The sequence below is a fragment of the Oncorhynchus gorbuscha genome, linkage group LG22 (genome assembly GCF_021184085.1).
Source record: "Oncorhynchus gorbuscha isolate QuinsamMale2020 ecotype Even-year linkage group LG22, OgorEven_v1.0, whole genome shotgun sequence".
Lineage (NCBI taxonomy): Eukaryota > Metazoa > Chordata > Actinopteri > Salmoniformes > Salmonidae > Oncorhynchus > Oncorhynchus gorbuscha.
The window spans coordinates 2,118,735-2,141,229 of record NC_060194.1 but is presented as its reverse complement, the minus strand read 5'-3'; the positions used below and the strand labels follow the sequence as shown (position 1 = coordinate 2,141,229).

Below are 22,495 nucleotides of genomic sequence, written 5' to 3'. Positions count from 1 at the left end.
ACACTAGACACATGAATGCCAATGGAGGTATTGCTGTTTGAGTCATATTCCTGTAAAGTTTACAGAGGATCTCATGTCAAATGCTGTTGAAGTAATATGGCTTCAGGTTCATCTGCCTCGCCTAAAGCCTGTTCTTGTGGGAAGTTGCTATTTGACCACCAAGTGTTACCAATCCGTCTCTGGATAATGTGTGTGAAATGCTTGGTAATGTATGTAATATCAATAGAAGCAGATTTTCTGGGTGATCTAAATATTGACTGACTTTCATCAAGCTGTCCACAGAAAAAGCTTAAAACTGTAACCAGTGCCTGCAACCTGGTCCAGGTTATCAGTCAACCTACCAGGGTATTTACAAACGTAACAGGAACTTACAAACGTAACAGGAACTAAGTCGATACAAGTGGATGATTACATCTTTACCAATGTTGTAGAAATATAATATATAATATAATAATATATAATAATAATATATGCCATTTAGCAGACGCTTTTATCCAAAGCGACTTACAGTCATGTGTGCATACATTCTACGTATGGGTGGTCCCGGGAATCGAACCCACTACCCTGGCGTTACAAGCGCCATGCTCTACCAACTGAGCTACAGAAGGACCATCTGCTTTGAAGCAAGATCCACACCCATTGAATGTAGTGATTACATTTACATTTAAGTCATTTAGCAGACGCTCTTATCCAGAGCGACCATAATATAGTAGCCATATCTAAAAAACAATGTTCCAAAGACTGGCTTTAAAATGGTTTCTAAGCGATCATGATTCCGAATGTTGAAGATGTGATATATTTGTTGGTTTGTGTGTAATGAGTGGCATCCTGATTTTTCACCTGAAGCATTTTTGAAATTGCTTATTCCAGTTACTAATAAACTTGCACCCATTTTAAGAAAAAGATTGTAAAATTTGGTTAAATCCTCTTGAATTGAAAAAGTGTATGGTTGAGAGGGATGAGGCAAAAGGAATGGCACATAAGTCTGGCTGCACAACCGATTGGCAAACGTATTGCAAATTTGAGAAATCATGTGACTGAACTTAACAAAAATTATACTATGAAACTAAAATAAATTATATAAAGAATGATTAGTAAAAAGCTTTTTAAATGAAATTTTGGCCAAAAATGCAAACTCATTTTTGCTGTAGCGTTAAGATTTCCCTTTACTGCAACTAAGGGACCAAGGCCAAACCATGTAAAACCTCCCCAGACCATTATTCCTCGTCCACTGAACTTCATAGTTGGCACTATGCAGGTAGCGTTCTCTTGTCATCTGCCTAACTCAGATTTGTCCGTCCAACTGCCAGATGGTGAAGTGTGATTCATCACTCCAGTGAACGCGTTTCCACTGCTCCAGAGTCCAAAGGCGGTGAGCTTTACACCACTCCAACCAATGCTTGGCATTGCGCATGGTGATCTTAGACTTGTTTGCGGATGCTTGGCCATGGAAACGTATTTCATGAAGTTTCCAACAGTTATTGTGCTGATGTTGCTTCCAAAGGCAGTTTCAAACCCTAGTGAGTGTTGCAACCAAGGACGGATGATTTTTACGCACTTCAGCTCTTGGCGGTCCCGGTCTGTGAGCTTGTGTGGCCTGCCACTTTGTGGCTGAGCCTCTGCTGCTCCTAGAAGTTTCCACTTCACAATAACAGTACTGACAGTTGACTGGGGCAGGACAGAAATGTTTCAAACTGACATGTTGGCACCGTCATAGGATGTCACCTTTCCATGTTGAAAGTCACTGAGCTCTTCAGTAAGGCCATTCTACTGCCAATGTTTGTCTATGGAGATTGCATGGTTGTGTGGTTGATTTTAAATACCTTAAATACCTGTCAGCAGTGTGTTTGTGTGTGGCTGAAATAGTTGACAGTGCATGACTGCGCAAAAATCAAGCCGTGAGGTCGAAGGAGTTGGCCGTAGAGCTCCGAGACAGAATCGTGTCGATGCACAGCTCTGGGAAAGGGTAAAAACAAATGTCTGCAGCATTGAAGGGCCCCAAGATCAGTGGCCTCTTCCATTCTTAACTGGAAGAACTTTGGAAACACCGAGACGCTCCCTAGAGCTGGCCGCCCAGCCAAACTGAGCAATTGGGGGAGAAGGGCCTCGGTCAGGGAGGTGATTAAGAACCAGATGGTAACTCTGACAGAGCTCTAGAGTTCCTTTGTGGACCTTCCAGAAGGACAACCATCTCTGCAGTACTCCACCAAGGGAAGATCTTGTTTTGATTGGAATACAACAGACAAAACAATGTGTGATAATAGTCACGGCCCCTATCCCTGCATCCCTGGCTCTCTATCCACAGTGAGTGCTACACACACACACACACACCCCACCTCACTATACGCTATTAATGAACACAGTGATTACATGATCTCTCTAAAACACACCACAGGTCTTTTTTACAGGTGAGAGGCATTTGCGCGCAAAATTATATTCTCGCTCGCTTTCTCTCCCCCTTTTCTCTCCCAATTTTCAGTTCAGTTTGCTGTATTGGCATGATGCAACAATGTATCTATTGCCACAGCTTACTTTGGAGGTTTACAATATTAACATAATCAATATTGTCAACGGCACAAGAGTAACAGCAATAACCAAAGGTCAAACTAAGCATAGAGGACATGTGCAGGTATGTTGGTCTGTCAGACACTGTCCCTCAACTTATGGCAGGCAGCAATGTAGTGGTCTGCCAACCCACAGCTGTCTGCGTCCTCCCCCAACAAGACGGGTAACCTATCCTCATCAGAGAGGTCTGAGGAAATGGCACTCTTAATTGTTTTATATTTTTACCATTTTGCCAGGTTCTGCTGTTGTGCAGTGGTTGCACAGCCTTTCCTCTACAGGGGGCCTGGTCAAATATCTAGCCATGGTGTACTGTCAATTTAGGGCCAGATAGCACTGCGCTTGTGTTACCCTATAAGTAATGTAAACTCAGCAAAAAAAGAAACATTTTCTCTGTCAACTGCGTTTATTTGCCGCAAACTTAACATTTGTAAATATTTGTATGAATATAAGATTCAACAACTGAGACATAAACTGAACAAGTTCCACAGACATGTGACGAACAGAAATGGAATAATGTGTCCCTGAACAAAGGAGGGGTTCAAATCAAAATTAAGTCATTATTTGTCTCACAGTAATGAAGGTGTAATTCACCATTTTTGGGGGTTTCTGTGCTTTGGTTTGTTCTGGGTTTTTTTTCTCTTTATTTTACAACCTGCATAAAACCAGCTGTCATCTGATCTTTGTTTTGTTTATTTATCAATTTCTGTTTTGCTGATTTTTTGTTTTTTTGCCTGAATATATTTCTAGATTGTGTTTAGTGTTAGTGGATGTGCTATCCAGAAAGTTATCTAAGAGTGTTTGGATATTTTGCTTACAGGTTGCTTTCTGGTATTCTTCTGTGCTGTTTTGGGCCCATCTGTATGCATTTCTGATGTTGTACAGCTTACTGGGCTGTAAATGTGTGGTTGTTTCCAAGTCTGTTCTCTTGAGGAACAAGATCATTTGGCTGTGATCAGACAGAGGTGTTAGTGGCTTGACAGTGAATGAGCTGAGAGAGAAAGGGTCAATGTCTGTAATCATATAGTCTACTGTACTGTGTCCAAGAGGTGAGCAATAGGTGAATCTCCCCAAAGAGTCTCCCCGTAACCTACCATTGACAAAGTACAGAGCTGCAACAGATTCCTTTCTGTGTTTGTTGACAGTGCTGTCACTGTTTCTATGGGGGAGATGAAGACAGTTAGAGACAGTATGGACTGTAATAAAGCTGTCACTGTTGTTTCTATGGGGAGATGAAGACAGTTAGAGACAGTATGGACTGTAATAAAGCTGTCACTGTTGTTTCTATGGGGAGATGAAGACAGTTAGAGACAGTATGGACTGTAATAAAGCTGTCACTGTTGTTTCTATGGGGAGATGAAGACAGTTAGAGACAGTATGGCCTGTAATAAAGCTGTCCCCTCGTGTGGTCGTTAGATCAGGTAGTGTTCCTGTGCATGCATTTGTGTCCCCACAGATGCGCACATTTCCCTGGGCCTGGAAATGGCACGTCTCTTCCTCAAGGGTGGGGAAGATCTATGAGTAATATGGGGATTCTGATGGGGATCTGAATAAAATAAATATTCTTATTAAATACTTTTTTCTTTACATAGTTGAATGTGCTGACAACAAAATCACAAATTATCAATGGAAATCAAATGTATCAACCCATGGAGGTCTGGATTTGGATTCGCACTACAGGCTGATCAAACTTTGATGTAATGTCCTTAAAACAAGTCAAAATGAGGCTCAGTAGTGTGTGTGTGTGGCCTCCATGTGCCTGTATGACCTCCCTACAACGCCTGGGCATGCTCCTGATGAGGTTGCGGATGAGGTCTCCTGCGGGATCTCCTCCCAGACCTGGACTAAAGCATCCGCCAACTCCTGGTCAGTCTGTGGTGCAACGTGGCGTTGGTGGATGGAGCTTGACATGATGTCCCAGAACTGGACAGGCCAGTCCATAGCATCAATGCCTTCCTCTTGCAAGAACTGCTGACACACTCCAGTACATGAGGTCTAGCATTGTCTTGCATTAGGAGGAACCCAGGGCCAACCGCACCAGCATATGGTCTCACAAGGGGTCTGAGGATCTCATCTCGGTACCTAATGGCAGTCAGGCTACCTCTGGTGAGCACATGGAGGGCTGTGCGGCCACCCCAAAGAAATGCCACCCCACACCATGACTGACCCAACGCCAAACCGGTCATGCTGGAGGATGTTGCAGGCAGCAGAATGTTCTCCGCGGCATCTCCAGACTCTGTCATGTCTGTCACATGTGCTCAGAGTGAACCTGCTTTCATCTGTGAAGAGCACAGGGCGCCATTGGCGAATTTGCCAATCTTGGTGTTCTCTACCAGTTTCTACACTGACCCTTTGACCTTTAAAAAATAGTAACTCACACACACTTCTCAGGCTTTTCAATCTATGATTGAACTGATATCATCTTGTTCATGGGGCGGCAGGTAGCCAAGTGGTTATTATCAATGACCTCTCTCTCTATCAATGCTCTATCAATGCTGGGGCGGCAGGGTAGCCTAGTGGTTATTATCAATGACCTCTCTCTCTATCAATGCTCTATCAATGCTGGGGCGGCAGGGTAGCCTAGTGGTTATTATCAATGACCTCTCTCTCTATCAATGCTCTATCAATGCTGGGGCGGCAGGGTAGCCTAGTGGTTATTATCAATGACCTCTCTCTCTATCAATGCTCTATCAATGCTGGGGCGGCAGGGTAGCCTAGTGGTTATTATCAATGACCTCTCTCTCTATCAATGCTCTATCAATGCTGGGGCGGCAGGGTAGCCTAGTGGTTATTATCAATGACCTCTCTCTCTATCAATGCTCTATCAATGCTGGGGCGGCAGGGTAGCCTAGTGGTTATTATCAATGACCTCTCTCTCTATCAATGCTCTATCAATGCTGGGGCGGCAGGGTAGCCTAGTGGTTATTATCAATGACCTCTCTCTCTATCAATGCTCTATCAATGCTGGGGCGGCAGGGTAGCCTAGTGGTTATTATCAATGACCTCTCTCTCTATCAATGCTCTATCAATGCTGGGGCGGCAGGGTAGCCTAGTGGTTATTATCAATGACCTCTCTCTCTATCAATGCTCTATCAATGCTGGGGCGGCAGGGTAGCCTAGTGGTTATTATCAATGACCTCTCTCTCTATCAATGCTCTATCAATGCTGGGGCGGCAGGGTAGCCTAGTGGTTATCAATGCTCTATCAATGCTGGGGCGGCAGGGTAGCCTAGTGGTTATTATCAATGCTATATCAATGCTGGGGCGGCAGGGTAGCCTAGTGCTTATTATCAATGCTCTATCAATGCTGGGGCGGCAGGGTAGCCTAGTGGTTAGAGAGTTGGACTAGTAACCGAAAGGTTGCAAGATCAAATCACCGAGCTGACGAGGTAAAACTCTGTCGTTCTGCCCTGTCGTTCTGGCCAGTTATTGAAAATAAGAATTTGTTCTTAACTGACCTGCCTAGTTAAATAAAGGTAACATTAAAAATAAATGTAATATTTACTCTGTCTCCAAAGTAACATTTTGACCGGTTGCTCACCTACATTGCCAATGCCGCCAACACAGTTACAAAAATGCATTTCAATCACGGATAACATAGCAAGTCGCATATCTGAATGGGGGAATACTGAAAATGTTTGGTATTTTAAGAATGAATTGAATCTATGATAAGTTAACTCAATGTATTGACTACAGATTTGGGTATTTTGAATCTGTCCTGTCAAATCCATTTTTTTTTTTTGTCTTCATAGGTGAATGGAGGAATCGAGACGCGGCTCGATAAGGAGGTCTTACACTATGACTACCACGCCTCATTCTTCGACATATTTGTAAGTCCATTATGCTGCATCTTTGCTCAGAGTACAGTGCTCATTTGTTATCCAGATCAGGCAGAAATTATGACGTAAATTGCGACTGAATATTCCCTAGCTCCTGGCTGTGTTACGGTTTGCAGCCCTAATCTTGGCCTATGCTGTTTGTAAACTGCGTCACTGGTGGGCCATAGCGGTAGGTGAACCGTCCTATGACTCAAACACATTTTCACATTTGCTACTGCTGTTTCCCCTGTGTAGGTCCTGTTTTACATGTTCATTGTGCCTGTTTTCAGTCGAGCGATGAATCGAATAGACCGTAATTGCATGGCAACACACTTCCTGTTTTTTTTCTTCAATAGTTCAGTGACATTTTCTTTTCATGATTTCATTTTTACTGATGTAATGTATTTAATGCCAACTACAAGTAGTCACTGTTTTCTGATCGGTCTTTCCATCACAGATAACCACAGCAACCACAAGTGCTTTCCTGATCGCAAAAGTCATTTTATCAAAGGTATGCTTTTATTAAAGTATGTCTGATGTAATTTTAACAAGAGGAATGAAACATATATTTCATAATTTGAATACAATATGGGGGATATGCATCTTCTCTCTGACATAGTGACGTAAGATGTTTTCATGTTTGGATTGTGAATCGAATAATGTAAGCATTACTGTAGGACTTGGTGTTGGTACAGTGGGTCCTCCTTTAAAAGATGTGAGCTTACGCCGCGGGACTTAGAGGGACCCAGCGTCACGGCTTCATTGCTCCAAACCACCACAAGGGGGAGTTAGGGCACTCATTATGCATTTGGGTCCCAAGGTTTTTATATGACTTCATATTAATGAGTCATTTCACGCGAGCCACCCATCCCTGGTGAATTTCTTCAGCAAGGATGGCTGACATTACGGGGGAAGCCGGTGTAAGTAGTTATAACGCCATAACAAGTTAAGCAAAAAATGTACAATTAAGAGGAATATGGTAGTAATGTAGAGAAACTGTTGTACGTATTTGTTTGTCAAAGTTACTTTACGAAGATCGCTATTTAGCAAGTTTTTTTGTTTTGTTGGTGTCATATCTAATACCAGGTGTATCAAACTCCATTCTTTGAATGATGCTGTGTCTGGATGTATGTATTACAGATATACACTTCAACAGGGTTTACGGCTCCTGGGACGTCAATGATTACACAGTGTAACTATGAAATAGACTAAACATGATTTAAGTAAAGGCTGATTTGTAATTCGTATATACAGAATAAAAAACAGTACATCCTGCCAGCACACCCACAAGCATGCTGTATGACGCATTGGAGGAAGCGAGGAATGATATTGGAGTAACAATCCAGGCCATTTGCTCTGAGACCTGCATAATAATGTAATGAAACAAGCAGGGAGCAGGTTTTGAACCCTCAACATTCTAGCCCAAAGTCCAGTACGCTATCAACTGTGCCCAAATGTATTAATTGGGGTTGGGGCCGATTGTGGCTAAAAACGCTATCAAGGGGAAAAAGTATTATTAGTTTTTCAAGGCATAGCAGGATGGGCTATTTAGCTGAACAATAGACTATTCAACCTTTTTAACTAAATTATTGTCTAATAGCTGAGCCAACATGCAACAAGTCATTAGGATCTACCTTTCCACATCTACCTACACACGGTTAATGTTCTGGGGGAAAAAATGTGTGTGTGTGTGTGTCATTGGTCCCGAGGGGTGCAGCGGTCTAATGCACTGCTTCTCAGTGCAAGAGGCTTTTTCTACAGTCCCTGGTTCGAATTCCAGGTGTATCACATCCGACCGTGATTGGGAGTGCCATAGGGCGCACAATTGGCCCAGCGTCATCTGGGTTTGGCCGGGGTAGGCCGTCATTGTAATTAAGAACTGGTTCTTACCTGACTTGCCTAGTTAAACAAAGGTTCAATTTTAAAAAACAACTGGCCGCAACCGCAGCGCAATCAATAGGAGGTGAACAGTGGCTGGTGCTGAAAATATAGCGAACTTGTTGGTGTGCAAGTGTTGCACACTAACAGATGGAGAAAACAGTCGAGCAATTCATTTCAACAATAATCTTCAATTAAGCCCTCTTGTTGTTTGTAGTCTATTTCTTCGGAGCCTAGACCTATATAAAATAACTTAGCCTACCTCAGCCAATTATGAAGCTTAACAGCCTAAAAGAAGTAGGATTTATTTTTAAGTAGCCTACTTACAATTGCAACTGGTCAAAAATGTGGTATCCTAGCACTTAGCATTTAAAAAAGACTTCACTTTTGAACTAAAACAATGTAACTAATAATTAAAAGCGCACATTTGTAAATCTAAAACGAATTGGAAAGGTAGATACAAATTATGTGACCTTTGTGGTTACAATAAAGAATGTAGCCCATCATGCAAATGTTTCCTATTAGCAGGACGATAGACTTTATAGCCCGGCTACTGTCCCTCAACTTGCATTGTATTTGATGCTTAAGTACTGTAGTGTTACATTTCTAACTCAAAACACCATTTCTTCAACATCTTTATGCTTTCGTTAATCTTCTTGATCTTTTTTTCCTGTTGCAATTTTGAGCAAATTGCTCAAGGGCCATGGTTGATTAGTCTGTGAAGATGATGTTTATTGAATGTCTCGCCAGTCTTGATTCATGCCGGGGCTTGCACGAAAGCAAAGTTCTTTGTTTGTCAGACGAGTTATTGGAATCATTGACTCACTCACGCATTGAAAAGGGTAAGGAACAATCAATGCCAGGCACACCAGTGAGCTCTGGAACTCCACCTCCGACAGGCAGAGTCAACATACGTGATGGCTTCGTCAGGTCTTCGGTTCACACTGACATTTCCATTCCTCTTCTGACAACAGAACTTGACCAACTGCTCACCAGTCACAGCATGGGCCGCCCGGACTGTTATGCTGTTCTGCCATTCCAAGGATGTGTAAACGAAGAGATGCCCGAGTGGGCACCGCTGTGGTGTCTATTTCAGCACCATTTCGCACTGCTCTGAGACAAGCATGGAGAAATGAAAATGTTCAAATATTCCACGATATTCTTAAGATATGTGTTGACTGAATATAAGCAAGTGATGTCTGCTTTCTCCAGAAAACTGATGGAAAATGCCCCTTTAGATATTAATATAGTGTCCTCAATCCTCTTAAGTGCAATTATTGTCGGAGAGTCACATCATTGAAAATAATATTTGTAGATATACTGTTAAGTGGTGTAGGTCTTATTTGTTTAAAGAGCATATTGAAGTTAGAAGCCTACAACTATTTTAGCACTGTTTCGCGTTGCTCTGAGGGGACTCTTGAGACAAGCCTACGCCTTCCTCCCCATCGGCGATTTGTACCCCGGTCTCTCGTCTGCACGACATAGGGATTCTTTAGCTAAATAGCCCAGTACTGTACTGTCGTGTTGTACAGCGCCATATTTTCCATTCCAGCAGGTACCAGTCAAAAGTTTGGATACACCTACTCATTCCAGGATTTTTCTATATTTGTACTATTTTCTACATTGTAGAATAATAGTGAAGACATCACAACTATGAAATAACACATGGAATCAGTTAAGAACAAATTCTTATTTACAAGGACAGCATACTCCTTCCTCCCCAACGGGCTGCATTCTGTAGTACAGACACAGCCTGTTCTCCTTTATGTAAGAAATTAGGCACTTTCCCATGTTTTACTACAGTATCTATTGTAGACTGCACAGTAGCCTAATAAACACATTTTGTTAATAAAATAATGATATAAAATACTCTTTAAAAATGCAGATGTTATTTACTTATGGATCCATAATGAATTATTATGGGAATAAATATCACTGATTTACAGAAATATTGGAGCAAAGTTGAAGGCGAAAAATGTTCAATCCTGTAGCCTACTCCCGACCGTCACGTTGTACAGCGCCATATTTTCCATTCCATCCTAATGGAAACCCCGAGGGTTTCTTTTTTCTCTGAATAGGAACAGCATAATATTAATCAAATGAATTAAGCCATTTTTTAAAATCAATCACATATACTATGTTATTACAAAAAAGGTTTTAATTTCTCTGGTAATGCAAATACGGAATACTATCAAATGCTTCTCAAAAATGCCCTCTGGTGGTAAAACTAGCAATAATTTGTAGTAACAGAAATGTCTGACAATTAAATGACGTGCCACAGAATGCTGTGGCAGCACGCAAGGTGTGCCGCAGTATGACGCAACTTTTAAAGGAGGAATCGCTGTACATGTTTAGTGTCTGTGCATGTCAGTTTTTTTGTCAGTATGCAAGTAACAACATATGTTTGCTTATGTGTGTTTTGCTATATGAACTAAGAGCAAATTAGTTTTTTGTGTGTGCATGTTCCAGCTCCTTTCCCAGGGGGCCTTTGGGTACCTGCTGCCCATCATCTCTTTCATCCTGGCCTGGATAGAGACGTGGCTACTAGACTTTAAGGTTCTACCTCAGGAGGCTGACGATGAGAACAGTGAGTATGGGAAACTCTCCCATTTCACTCCTAGGGTGCATCCCAATAATATCTCTCTTCTCCGAGGTGTACACCCTTTCACTACTTCCCACAAATCTAAAAGCATTGGATTGGTGGAGGTGTGGGCTAGAGGGAGTCTTCACCAGATATTTCAACAAATAGGTAAATGAAAGGAAAGTGAACAGACACTTTGGGAGGAAGAGATAATTGGGAGGAAGAGATAATTGGGACAGAGACTATCTTCTAAATTGACTTATTTAGATTCATACTCCCAGTTTACAGAAACGAAAGAAATACAGATTTTAAATCATAATGTAATATAAAAACACGTGAAAAGACAAATGGGTTACATATCATTTTGTCTTGATTGGAGTCATTTGTAATTGTTAAAAGCTCAAATTATTGTAGTGGGTCTCTTTTCAAAAACAAATGTGCAATTGTTCTTGCTGCCACAGTGTTTTCCTTCACCGCATTCAGCAAAACATGACCGCATCTGTGTATACAGTGCGTCCGGACTCCTTCACTTTTTCCACATTTCCTTACAGCCTTCTCTTAAAATGTATTAAATACATTTGTTTCCTCATCAATCTACACAAAATACCCCATAATGACAAAGCGGAAAACGGGTCATTCAGACCCTTTGAGACTCGAAATTGAGCTCCGGTGCATTCTGATTCCATTGATCACCCTTGACGTTTATACAAATTGATTGGCATCCACCTGTGGTAAATTCAATTGATTGGACATGATTTGGAAAGGCACAAACCGTGTCTTAAGGTTCCACGGTTGACAGTTCATGTCAGAGCAAGAACCAAGCCATGAGGTCGAAGGATTTTGTGTTACAGCCTGAATTCAAAATGGATTACGTTGTTTTTTCTCACCCATCTACACACAGTACCCCATAATAACAAAACATGTTTCAAGAAATGTACATTACTTGCAGAAATATCGAAATTACATAGGTATTCACACCCCTGAGTCAATGCATTTTAGAATTACCTTTGGCAGCGATTGCAGCTGTGAGTATTTCTGGGTAAATTTCTTGACAGCCTTTTAAAATTCTTGCCATAGCTTTTCAAGATGATTTTAAGTCAACTGTAACAAGGCCAATCGGAAACATTCAATGTTGTCTTGGTAAGCAACTCCAGTGTATTTTTGGCCTTGTATTTTAGGTTATTGTCCTGCTGAAAGGTGAATTTGTCTGTTGGAAAGCAGACTGAATGAGATTTCTCTAGGACTCTGCCTGTGCATAGCTCTATTCTGTTTGTTTACTCCTGAACTTATTTAGCCATAACAAAGGGATTGAATAATTACTTATTGGCTGAAGACATTTCAGCTTTTCATTTTTAGTTGATTTGTACACATTTCAAAAAACATAATTCCACTTTGACATTATGGTTGTATTGTGTTTAAGCCAGTGACACAATCGCAACACATTTTTATACAGGGTATAACACAACAAAATGGGGAGAAAGTCATGATTCGTGAATCATTTCTGAAGGCACTGTACAAGTGATACTATGTTACAGTGACACTTACGTGTCATCATTGTGTTTTCATCCCATCAGGATTTCTTTCTATAATGGACGCCCCTGAAAGGACCTCATTTGTGCAACCAGGACCACTTTCAGATGGGCAGTTCTACTCCCCACCCGAGTCTGTGGCAGGTGAGAATGTGTGAATCGAAATTTTGAGTTAAAATTTTACAGGCCTGTTTGTGGATTGCTTTCCATAGAGAATGTTGTAGCTGTTTTTAAACTGGGTTTAATCTCTGTGTGGGATTCACAGTGTAGAAGGAAGTGTCTTTTAAACAACATAAATGAGAAATTTTGTTTTGGTACCAACGACTGGTATGACAAATATTGGAGAAGCGACCAAGACAGTATGAAGTGTCATCGGAATAAAATAAAAATCTCATATCCGTACACTCTGTCACCGCATGGTGATATTGTCATTTTCAAATCCATGTATTGCACAGCTTATTTACGCTATTTCCTTTTCTGTGTGTTTTGTCATTTTCTTAGATCTATTTGACTTTTTGGTGTTGTGCTTGCTCCGTTTGTAGACTCTGATGAGGAGCTGTTGGATGATAAACATGACCCGGAGAAGGCTCTTATTTAGCAGGTAACTATACTGTCTTTACCACTCAAACTAATGAGGCGGGTAACTGAATAAAATCAAAATAGTATTTTTGGTGTTTAGAATGGTTCCTATAACAGGTAGGATTTATTTATATCATTTATAAATAAGCATTTATAACATTCAAGCGTTATGGATGTTACATTTGCACGCAAAATCACAAATTTAATCTCTCCCAGAATGGACAACTAAATAGAAATGGACCTTTTGATGTGTGTCTATAGTACCATTTAGGGCAGTGGTACTCAAACGTTTTCAGCGGGGACCCCAGATCTAATGACACAATCTTAAAATCTGTACATTTCGATTTTTACGTCAACAAATAACCTTAAATTCATTGCATTTTCATCTCTTATCAAAATTAAAAGAAACGAGCAAAACATTTCTCTAAAATAGTATTTAGTTAATTATCTTTCTCAATTTTTGTATATGGTCCCATACAATCTGTACTCTAAATGTTTTGTTCCCAAATTATTATTGGATTTTTTTGGGGGGTGACCCCACTGCAGCACCCCGACTTTGAATACCCCTGCCTTAAGGCATCTGCATGCTTCCCAGCCGGAAGAGTTTGTGGATACACTGCTGTTCAAAAGTTTGGGGTCACTTAGAAATGTCCTTGTTTTTGAAAGAAAAGCTCTTTTGTCCATTTAAAATAACATCAAATTGATCAGAAAAATACAGTGTAGACATTATTAATGTTGTAAATAACTATTGTAACCAGAAACGGCAGGTAAAAAAATATGTAAAAAAATGGAATATCTACATATGCGTACTGAGGCCCATTATCAGCAACCATCACTCCTGTGGCACATTGTTAGCTACTCCAAGTTTATCATTTTAAAAGGCTAATTGATCATTAGAAAACCTTTTTGTAATTATGTTAGCACAGCTGAAAACTGTGCTGTTTAACCTGTTTGGGCGCATGAACCGTTAGTGGGACACCTAACGACAACATCCAGTGAAATTGCAGAACACGAAATTCAAAATACAAAAGTCGTACTATTAAACATTCATGAAAATACAGTTGTCATACATCATTTAAAAGCTTAACTTCTTGTTAATCCAACTGCATTGTCAGATTTCAAATAGGCTTTACTGCGAAAGCATACCATGTGATTATCTGAGGACAGCGCCCCACATCAAATACTTATTCAACCAGCACAGGCGTCACAAATGGCAATTAAATAAATCACTTACCTTTGTAAATCTTCCTCTGTTTGCAATCCCAAGGGTCCCAGCTACACAATGAATGGTGGTTTTATTCGATAAAGTCCTTCTTTTGTATCCAAAGAAATCTATTTAGTTGGCGCCAATGATCTCAGTAATCCACTCGTTCAACATGCATACAAACAAATCCAAAAAGTTACCAGTAAAGTTTGTCCAAAGAAGTCAAACCATGTTTCTAATTCATCCTCAGGGACTCTTATATCTAAATAAACGATAATATTTAAGACTGAGAATAGTATGTTCAATAGGGAAGATAAATAACGAAGAGCACGCACCTCATTCACGCGCCAACAAGACAACTTTTATAATGAGACAACTTGGAAAAACTACAACTACTCACTCATTTTTCAAAAAACAAGCCTGAAACCCTTTCGAAAGACTGTTTACATCTAGTGGAAGCCATAGGAACTGCAATCTGGGTCCTATCTATTTGTATTTCCCATAGGCTAGCATTGAAATGGCCTGTGACTTCAACCCCCAAAAATTCCGGATGGATTTTCCTCTGGTTTTTGCCTGCCATATCAGTTATGTTATACTCACAGACATTTATTTTAACAGTTTTAGAAACTTCCTCTATCCAATGCAACCAAGTATATGCATATCCTAGCTTCTGGGCCTGAGTAACAGGCAGTTTACTTTGGGCACATCAGTCATCTGAAATTCTGAACAACAACAAGTATGCTAATAAAGTTAATGAAGCAATACGACTGGCCTTCTTTAAACTAGTTGAGTATCTGGAGCATCAGCATTTGTGGGTTCGATTACAGGCTCAAAATGGCCAGAAACAAATACTTTCTTCTGAAACTCGTCAGGCTATTTTCATTCTGAGAAATGAAGGCTATTCCATGTGAGAAATTGCCAAGAAACTGAAGATCTCGTACAATGCCATCTACTACTCCCTTCACAGAACAGCGCAAACTATCTCTAACCAGAATAGAGAGAGTGGGAGGCCCTGGTGCACAACTGAGCAAGAGGACAAGTACATTAGCGTCTAGTTTAAGAAACAGACACCGCACAAGTCCTCAACTAGCAGCTTCATTGAATAGTACATGCTAAACACCTGTCTCAATGTCAACAGTGAAGAGGCGACTCAGGGATGCTGGCCTTCTAGGCAGAGTTGCAAATAAAAGCCTTTTCTCCGACTGGCCAATAAAAAGAAAAGATTAAGATTGGCAAGAGGAATTAAAAAAAGACTACTCTTTCTGATCAATTTGATGTTATTATAATGGATAGAAACTGTGCCTTTCTTTCAAAAACAAGGACATTTCTAAGTGACCCCAAGCACTAGTGTATATCATGATGACGTTTTTGTGCATTTTGTACTTCAATAAGGTTTTTTCTCAGTTGTTTGCGGGGGGTGTACATTTCTTTTCTCAAGGCCAGCGGAGGTTTGTGAGCTGACATGTACGCCCCTTGGTCTGAGATTTGTTAACGGTAGGGATTCTTCAATAAAATGTATCTTTCAACGAGAGATGACTCATTTTCATGCACCTTTATTCATTGAGAAATACTGCACCAAACATCTTAGTTAGATGTAGAATCGCACGACTAAGATCTCATCTGTTAAAATTAATGACAACTCAAGAAATCTTTCTTAGATTAAATCTGACTTTTTAGAAATTGTATACTGGCTACGGCATCTCAAAATGGACAAATGGTATTATTTGCTGCTTTTTTTCTCATTTTTCAAGAGAAGGTATTTTAAGGGAGTTTGAGCACACTCGTCCGGTTTGCCTTGTAGACTTCGGCTGGCCAGACTGAAACATGCTGATGCCTCTAGGGGGAGTGTATAAGTGTATATCGAAAATAGTGAACTTTAAGAGAAATTGGAGAAATAAAGCAAATATGAAGCAGTATGGATGCTACATTAAATAGACAAGCTTTTTGAACATATTAGCAAAAGTCTTAGGTCAAAACATGGCCGTTCTCAAGGAATTCCAAAACCATAAACCAGCCGTTTACATGATTACTTTTCAAAAACAACCGTTATGGATGTTAGTCTGAAATCCTGAAATCTATCATGTCATTTGGAGTGTTTTTAAGAAGACAGCATAAGGCATAGTACCTGCATAATTACAGTTAGCCTTAATAGTATACACAGCCAGGCACCCCACACTAATAGGTTAACCAGTATATTGTAGACTCAAAGATACGTTTTTTTTTGTATAAAAAATCATCTGAAATATCATAATGCAAATGAGGCATGTGCCTGTACTGCCAATCCACTTTCTGGACACTGGATGAAGTCTGTATATTTTGGGGGGCTCATTTGAAAAAGACACTCCAGGACTATTCCGTTTGTTGATTAGCACTCTTATCTTTCTATCTAAAAAAACGTGTACTGCCATGTATGAGATCAATTTCACCATACGTTTTCCAAGATAATCTTAGCTAGAACACATTGTCAAGATATCAACAAACTATAGTTTTGGCAGGTCGGTTAGGATATCTAATTTATCCAATTGTTTACAGACAGATTATTTCACTTATAACTTATAACTCACTGTATCACAATTCCAGTGGGTCAGAAGTTTACATACACAAAGTTGACTGTGCCTTTGAACAGTTTGGAAAATTCCAGAAAATTATGTCATGGCTTTACAAGCTTCTGATAGGCTAATGGACATCATTTCAGTCAATTGGAGGTGTACCTGTGGCTGTATTTCAAGGCCGACCTTAAAACTCAGTGCCTCTTTGCTTGACATCATGGGAAAATCTAAAGAAATCAGCCAAGATCTCAGAAAAAAAATTGTAGACCTCCACAAGTCTGGTTCATCCTTGGGAGCAATTTCCAAATGCCTGAAAGTACCACGTTCATCTGTATAAACACAATGGGGCTACGCAGCTGTCATACCGCTCGGGAAGGAGACGCGTTCTGTCTCCTAGAGATGAACGTACTTTGGTGCGAAAAGTGCAAATCAATCCCAGAACAGCAAATGCTGGAGTAAACGGGTGCAAACGTATCTATATCCACAGTATAATGAGTCCTATATCGATATAACCTGAAAGTCTGCTCAGCAAGGAAGTAGCCACTGCTCCAAAACCGCAATTAAAAAAAGCCAGACTACGGTTTGCAACTGCACATGGCAACAAAGATTGTACTTTTTGGAGAAATGACCTCTGGTCTGATGAAACAAAAATAGAACTTTGTCCATAATGACCATTGTTATGTTTGGAGGAAAAAGGGGGATGCTTGCAAGCTGAAGAACACCATCCCAACCGTGAAGCATGGGGGTGGCAGCATCATGTTGTGGGAGTTCTTTGCTGCAGGAAGGACTGGTGCACTTCACGAAGTAGATGGCATCACGAAGATGGAATATTAATGTGGATATATTGAAGCAACATCTCAAGACATCAGTCAGGAAGTTAAAGCTTGGTTGCAAATGGATATTCCAAATGAACAATGACCCCAAGCATACTTCCAAAGTTGTGGCAAAATGGCTTAAGGACAACAAAGTTAAGGTATTGGATTGGTCATCACAAAGCTCTGACCTCATTCCTATAGAAATGCTGTGGGCAGAACTGAAAAGGTGTGTGCGAGCAAGGAGGCCTCAACCTGATTCAGTTACACCAGCTCTGTCAGGAGGAATGGGCCAAAATTCCCCCAACTTATTGTGGGAAGCTTGTAGAAGCCTCCCCGAAACATTTGACCCAAGTTAAACCATTTAAAGGCAATGCTACCAAATACTAATTGACTAACTTCTGACCCACTGGGAATGTGATGAAAGAAATAAAAGCTGAAATAATTAATTCTCTCTATTATTCTGACATTTCACATGCTTAAGATAAAGTGGTGATCCTAACTGACCTAAGACGGGGAATTTTTACTAGGATTAAATGTCAGGAATTGTGAAAACTTAGTTTAAATGTACTTGGCTAAGGTGTATGTAAACTTCCGACTTCAATGATCCCTTATTGATGTCATCTATTAAATCCACCTCAGTCAGTGTAGATGAAGGGTAGATGGGTTAAATAAGAATTTTTATGCCTTGAGACAGTTGAGACATGGATTGTGTATGTGCCAATCAGAGGGTGAATGAGCAAGGCAAAAGATTTAAGTGCCTTTGAACGAGGTTATAATAGTAGGTGCCAGGCACACTGGTTTGAGTGTCAACTGCAACGCTTCTGGGTTTGTCACGCTCAATCGTTTCTCGTGTGTTTCAAGAATGGTCCACCACCCAATGGACATCCAGCCAACTTGACAAAACTGTGGGAATCATTGGAGTCAACATGGGCCAGCATCCCGGTGGAACGATTTCGACACCTTGAGGTCCATGCCCCGACAAATTGAGGCTGTTCTGAGGGCAAAAGGGGCTACTCAGTATTAGGAAGTTGTTCCTAATGTTTTGTACACTCAGTGTAAAATTGTATTCGCAAAGAAATTGGGAAATTATATTATTTTATACAGTTGCTCAGAGAAAGATTTCGTTCAAGTTAAAAAAACAAAATCTCAAAACGGCAAGTTTAACTAGGCAAGTCCGTTAAGAATAAATTCTTATTAATGCTCCGGCACCTTCGCCTTTTTGAGAGGATATAACCTTTTTACAAAAGGTTTTATGAGATTGAAAAACAAATTAGGAGGGATCGGAAGACCATTCCTCGACGCATAATCCTTCTAGATAATTGATATCCTTTGTCTGCGCTTATGGACGGCCCTCTTCAATCAAACCAACAGGTTTTCAACGGGGTTCAAGACTGATTGCAGAATGTTGATTTTTGTAGTCAATTGACCATTTTCTTTGTGGATTATGATGTGTACTTTTTTTGGGGGGGGGGGGTGGAAGATCCACTGCGGCCAAGTTTCAGCCTACCTGGCAGAGGCAACCAGGTTTTAGGCTAAAATGTCCTGGTACATCAAAGATTCACCACTATATTTTACAGTATGTACGAGGTACTTTTCTGCGTGTGCATTCATGCCAGTGTTGTTTAGCAAATTCCAGGTGTTTACGTTTGTTGGATGACATGAAAATGGAGCTCTTTGGCTATGCACACCAGTGGTGGGTTTGGTGTTGAAAGAAAGCTACGTATGCAGAAAAGTACCTCATACTTACTGTAAAATGTTGTGGGGGATCTTTGATGTTATGGGGCTATTTTGCTCCCACTGGTCCCTGGGGCTCTTAAAGTTAATGGCGTAATTAACTTTACCCAGTACTAGGATATTTTAGTCAACCTGGTTGCCTTTGCCAGGAGGCTGTTTATTAAAAATGATTTAATATAGCAATAAAATGTACAATATAGTTAAGTATTTATTTTAAGAATGCCAAGAATTTTGGATCTGACGTGTGTGTGTGTGTGTGTGTGTGTGTGTATTCTAATTGCTAATATTGAGTTACACCCCCCACCATTGCCCTCAACAGCCTCAATTCGTCGGGTCATGGACTCTACAAGGTGTCAAACGTTCCACTGGGATGCTGGCCCATGTTAACTCCAAAGATTTCAGCAGTTGTCAAGTTGGCTGGATGTCCTTTGGTTCACTACCCAATCTTGTGGGAAACGTTTGAGCGTGAAAAACACAGCAGTGTTGCAGTTCTTGACACACTCAAACTGGTGCGCCTGGCACCTACCACCATATCCCCCATTCAAAGGCACTTACACAAATGGCGCGTCTCGGAACACACATCTCGCCGGGCCTTGTCACGGATTGGCTGTTGCAGCAGAACCTGGTGTGGTCATCTATCAGCTACAAACCAGAATCTGCCATGGTGGGCACGCGATCATCAACACTGGACAATTGAGTGGAAAAACATTGCCTGGTTTGACAAGTTCCTGTTTCATGTTGAGTCAGGATTTGGCGTAAGCAGCATAAATCCATAACCCCATTAAGCCTGGTGTCAACGGTATAATGTTGTTGGGAATGTTTTTCTGGCACATGTTAGGTCCCTTGATACCAATTGAGCAATGTGTCTATGCCCTAAAGAATTCAGGCTGTTCTGGAGGAAAAGGGTTTTCTGACCTGGTACTAGATGGGTGTACTTAATAAACTGGCTGCTGAGTGTATGTGTAAATATAAAATTTGAATGACTATTGTCAAAATGTCATTTTGTGAATGTTGACATGAAAGTACTTCCATAATACATCATTTCTGGTTTGATTAATGATGTAGGTCATTATATAATTGGTGTTTGTTTGCTTATAATATGCTTTGTTTTGTTTTTGAGAAGTACCAGTGGTCATCCTGGGAGGTGAAACCCATTTGAAGATTCACAACCTCTGCGTCTAAAGTTACTCAAGTGCTACCAGCAGCTGCCCCATCTAACCACGGGGAAGACTTACGACCACTGCATGTTCTGTATTCCTCCAATGAGAGCTCTGTATTCCTCAGCCTATCACCTTCTACACACCTGCTTCATGTCCCGTCGCCTCTTCACTCAAGCTTCCAAATAATTATTTTTAAGAACTGAGTGCATATTGTTTTTGTTGCCAGATATAAGTTCCTGATGTGCTTATTCTTGTATTTCTTGCTGATATGGTTAGAAGCTTCAAAATCAGTTCCTAATTGAAGACTGAGAAGTCCGCATGGGCAGTGTGTGCCAATTTCAAGTGTGGCTGTTGAGCTCTAAGGATGGCACTTGAATATAAATCGATTACGCAGGGAAAAAATGTATTGATGTTGAGCAAATGCCTTCGGACAGCTGTCAAGGGGGGGAAATATAGATTACATAACCAACACAGCTGTGCCTGCATATGTAACGACTTCAGTTGGTAATCTATATATGTCTGAATGCATGACTTTGGGAACTCAATGACAATGTTTTTTTGATTTCTTCTTATGACTACCCTCTCTTCATCATAGGAAAGGAAGAAATTGTATACAGCACATGTTTTTAATCACTGGAAGGTGTTGTACTGTTTGTTTTCTCAACTGACTATTTGGAAGTAGAAGGGCATTAGACCGGAAGCTTCTTAGTAAACTTTCCACTTGGCTTTGCAAAATGTATCAATACACACATTTAAAAAAAATGGCAGAATACATTTCCCATGAATTCATATTAGAGTTCAACACGGGTATCTTTTACACCACCTGGAAGTTTCATACTTTTAATCAAAATATCTGCATGGTATGTTTTCAAAGTGAACTGTCCCAAAGCTTTTTATGCAGAAGCAGATGTAACGGATGTGAAATGGCTAGCTTAGTTAGCGGTGTGCGCTAAATAGCGCTTCAATCGTTTTCGTCACTTGCTCTGAGACCTTGAGGTAGTAGTTCCCCTTGCTCTGCAAGGGCCGCGGCTTTTGTGGAGCGATAGGTAACGATGCTTCGAGGGTGACTGTTGTCGATGTGTGCAGAGGGTCCCTGGTTCGCGCCCGGGTATGGGCGAGGGGACGGTTTAAAATTATACTGTTACATTGATGCTGTTGACCCGGATTACTGGTTGCTGCGGGGAAAAAAGGAGGAAGGTCAAAAGGGGGGTGAGTGTAACGGATGTGGAACGGCTAGCTTAGTTAGCGGTGCGTGCTAAATAGCGTTTCAATCGGTTACGTCACTTGCTCTGAGACCTTGAAGTAGTAGTTCCCCTTGCTCTGCAAGGGCCGCGGCTTTTTGGAGCGATGGGTAACGATGCTTCGAGGGTGACTGTTGTCGATGTGTGCAGAAGGTCCCTGGTTCGCGCCCGGGTATGGGCGAGGGGACGGTTTAAAATTATACTGTTACACAGACTAATGGAGTTTGTGCTCTTATCATGGTGAATGCAGTTCCACACATGGGAATACACAAACAAACAGCTAACACAGAGGGAACCGTTTAATGTAGTTACTCCCACAACAACTTCCATTCACCATGACAAGACTATGAAAATGGCAATAAAACATGCTTCCTCGGACTATTACAGATCCCGGCTGTATGTACATATCACCATGGAAATAACATGGGTAGGATGTAGATTTTACACTGAAATGTATATTTGATAACCTTTTATTAGGTTAACCTCTGAAAATGAATGTGTGTTGGCATGTAATGCTCTTAACTTGCATTCATAATTAGTGTATGCTGATGCATGGACCTGTAATCAAGAATTTCAATGCGTCAGTGGTAGATCCGCGTAATAGTGTGCTTAACATTTTAAAGTGATTTCCGATTGAGCCTGAAATACAGTTTACTGCACTTACTGTGCGTGATTGCAGTTTCCGTGAACATGGGAACATTGGCTTTTTATAAAAGGTGCATACTGTAGACGACAAAAGCGCAATCGGATTGAATACCCACTAAAGAGAGTATAGTCTTCACTTTTATTTTTTATTTAACTTTTATTTAACTTGGCAAGTCAGTTAAGAACAAATTCTTATTTGCA

General features: G+C 40.7%; 1 protein-coding gene across 3 annotated transcripts in view; it reads left to right on the top strand.

Moving 5' to 3' along the window:
* The window catches only part of stard3nl (STARD3 N-terminal like), a 31,854-nt gene extending 10,412 nt beyond the window's left edge, over positions 1-21,442 (top strand). For 2 of the 3 annotated variants that reach the window (XM_046321855.1, XM_046321856.1), the window contains 7 exons: positions 6,314-6,391; positions 6,492-6,569; positions 6,837-6,890; positions 10,727-10,844; positions 12,413-12,511; positions 12,910-12,968; positions 20,372-21,442. In XM_046321855.1, coding sequence (XP_046177811.1) covers positions 6,314-6,391; positions 6,492-6,569; positions 6,837-6,890; positions 10,727-10,844; positions 12,413-12,511; positions 12,910-12,965 — 483 coding nt within the window. In that variant the 3' untranslated portion in view covers positions 12,966-12,968; positions 20,372-21,442. Of the gene's footprint in view, positions 1-6,313; positions 6,392-6,491; positions 6,570-6,836; positions 6,891-10,726; positions 10,845-12,412; positions 12,512-12,909; positions 12,969-20,368 lie in introns of all 3 variants that reach the window. The other variant, XM_046321857.1, reaches the window with a different exon arrangement.
* Positions 21,443-22,495: the final 1,053 nt, after the last annotated feature.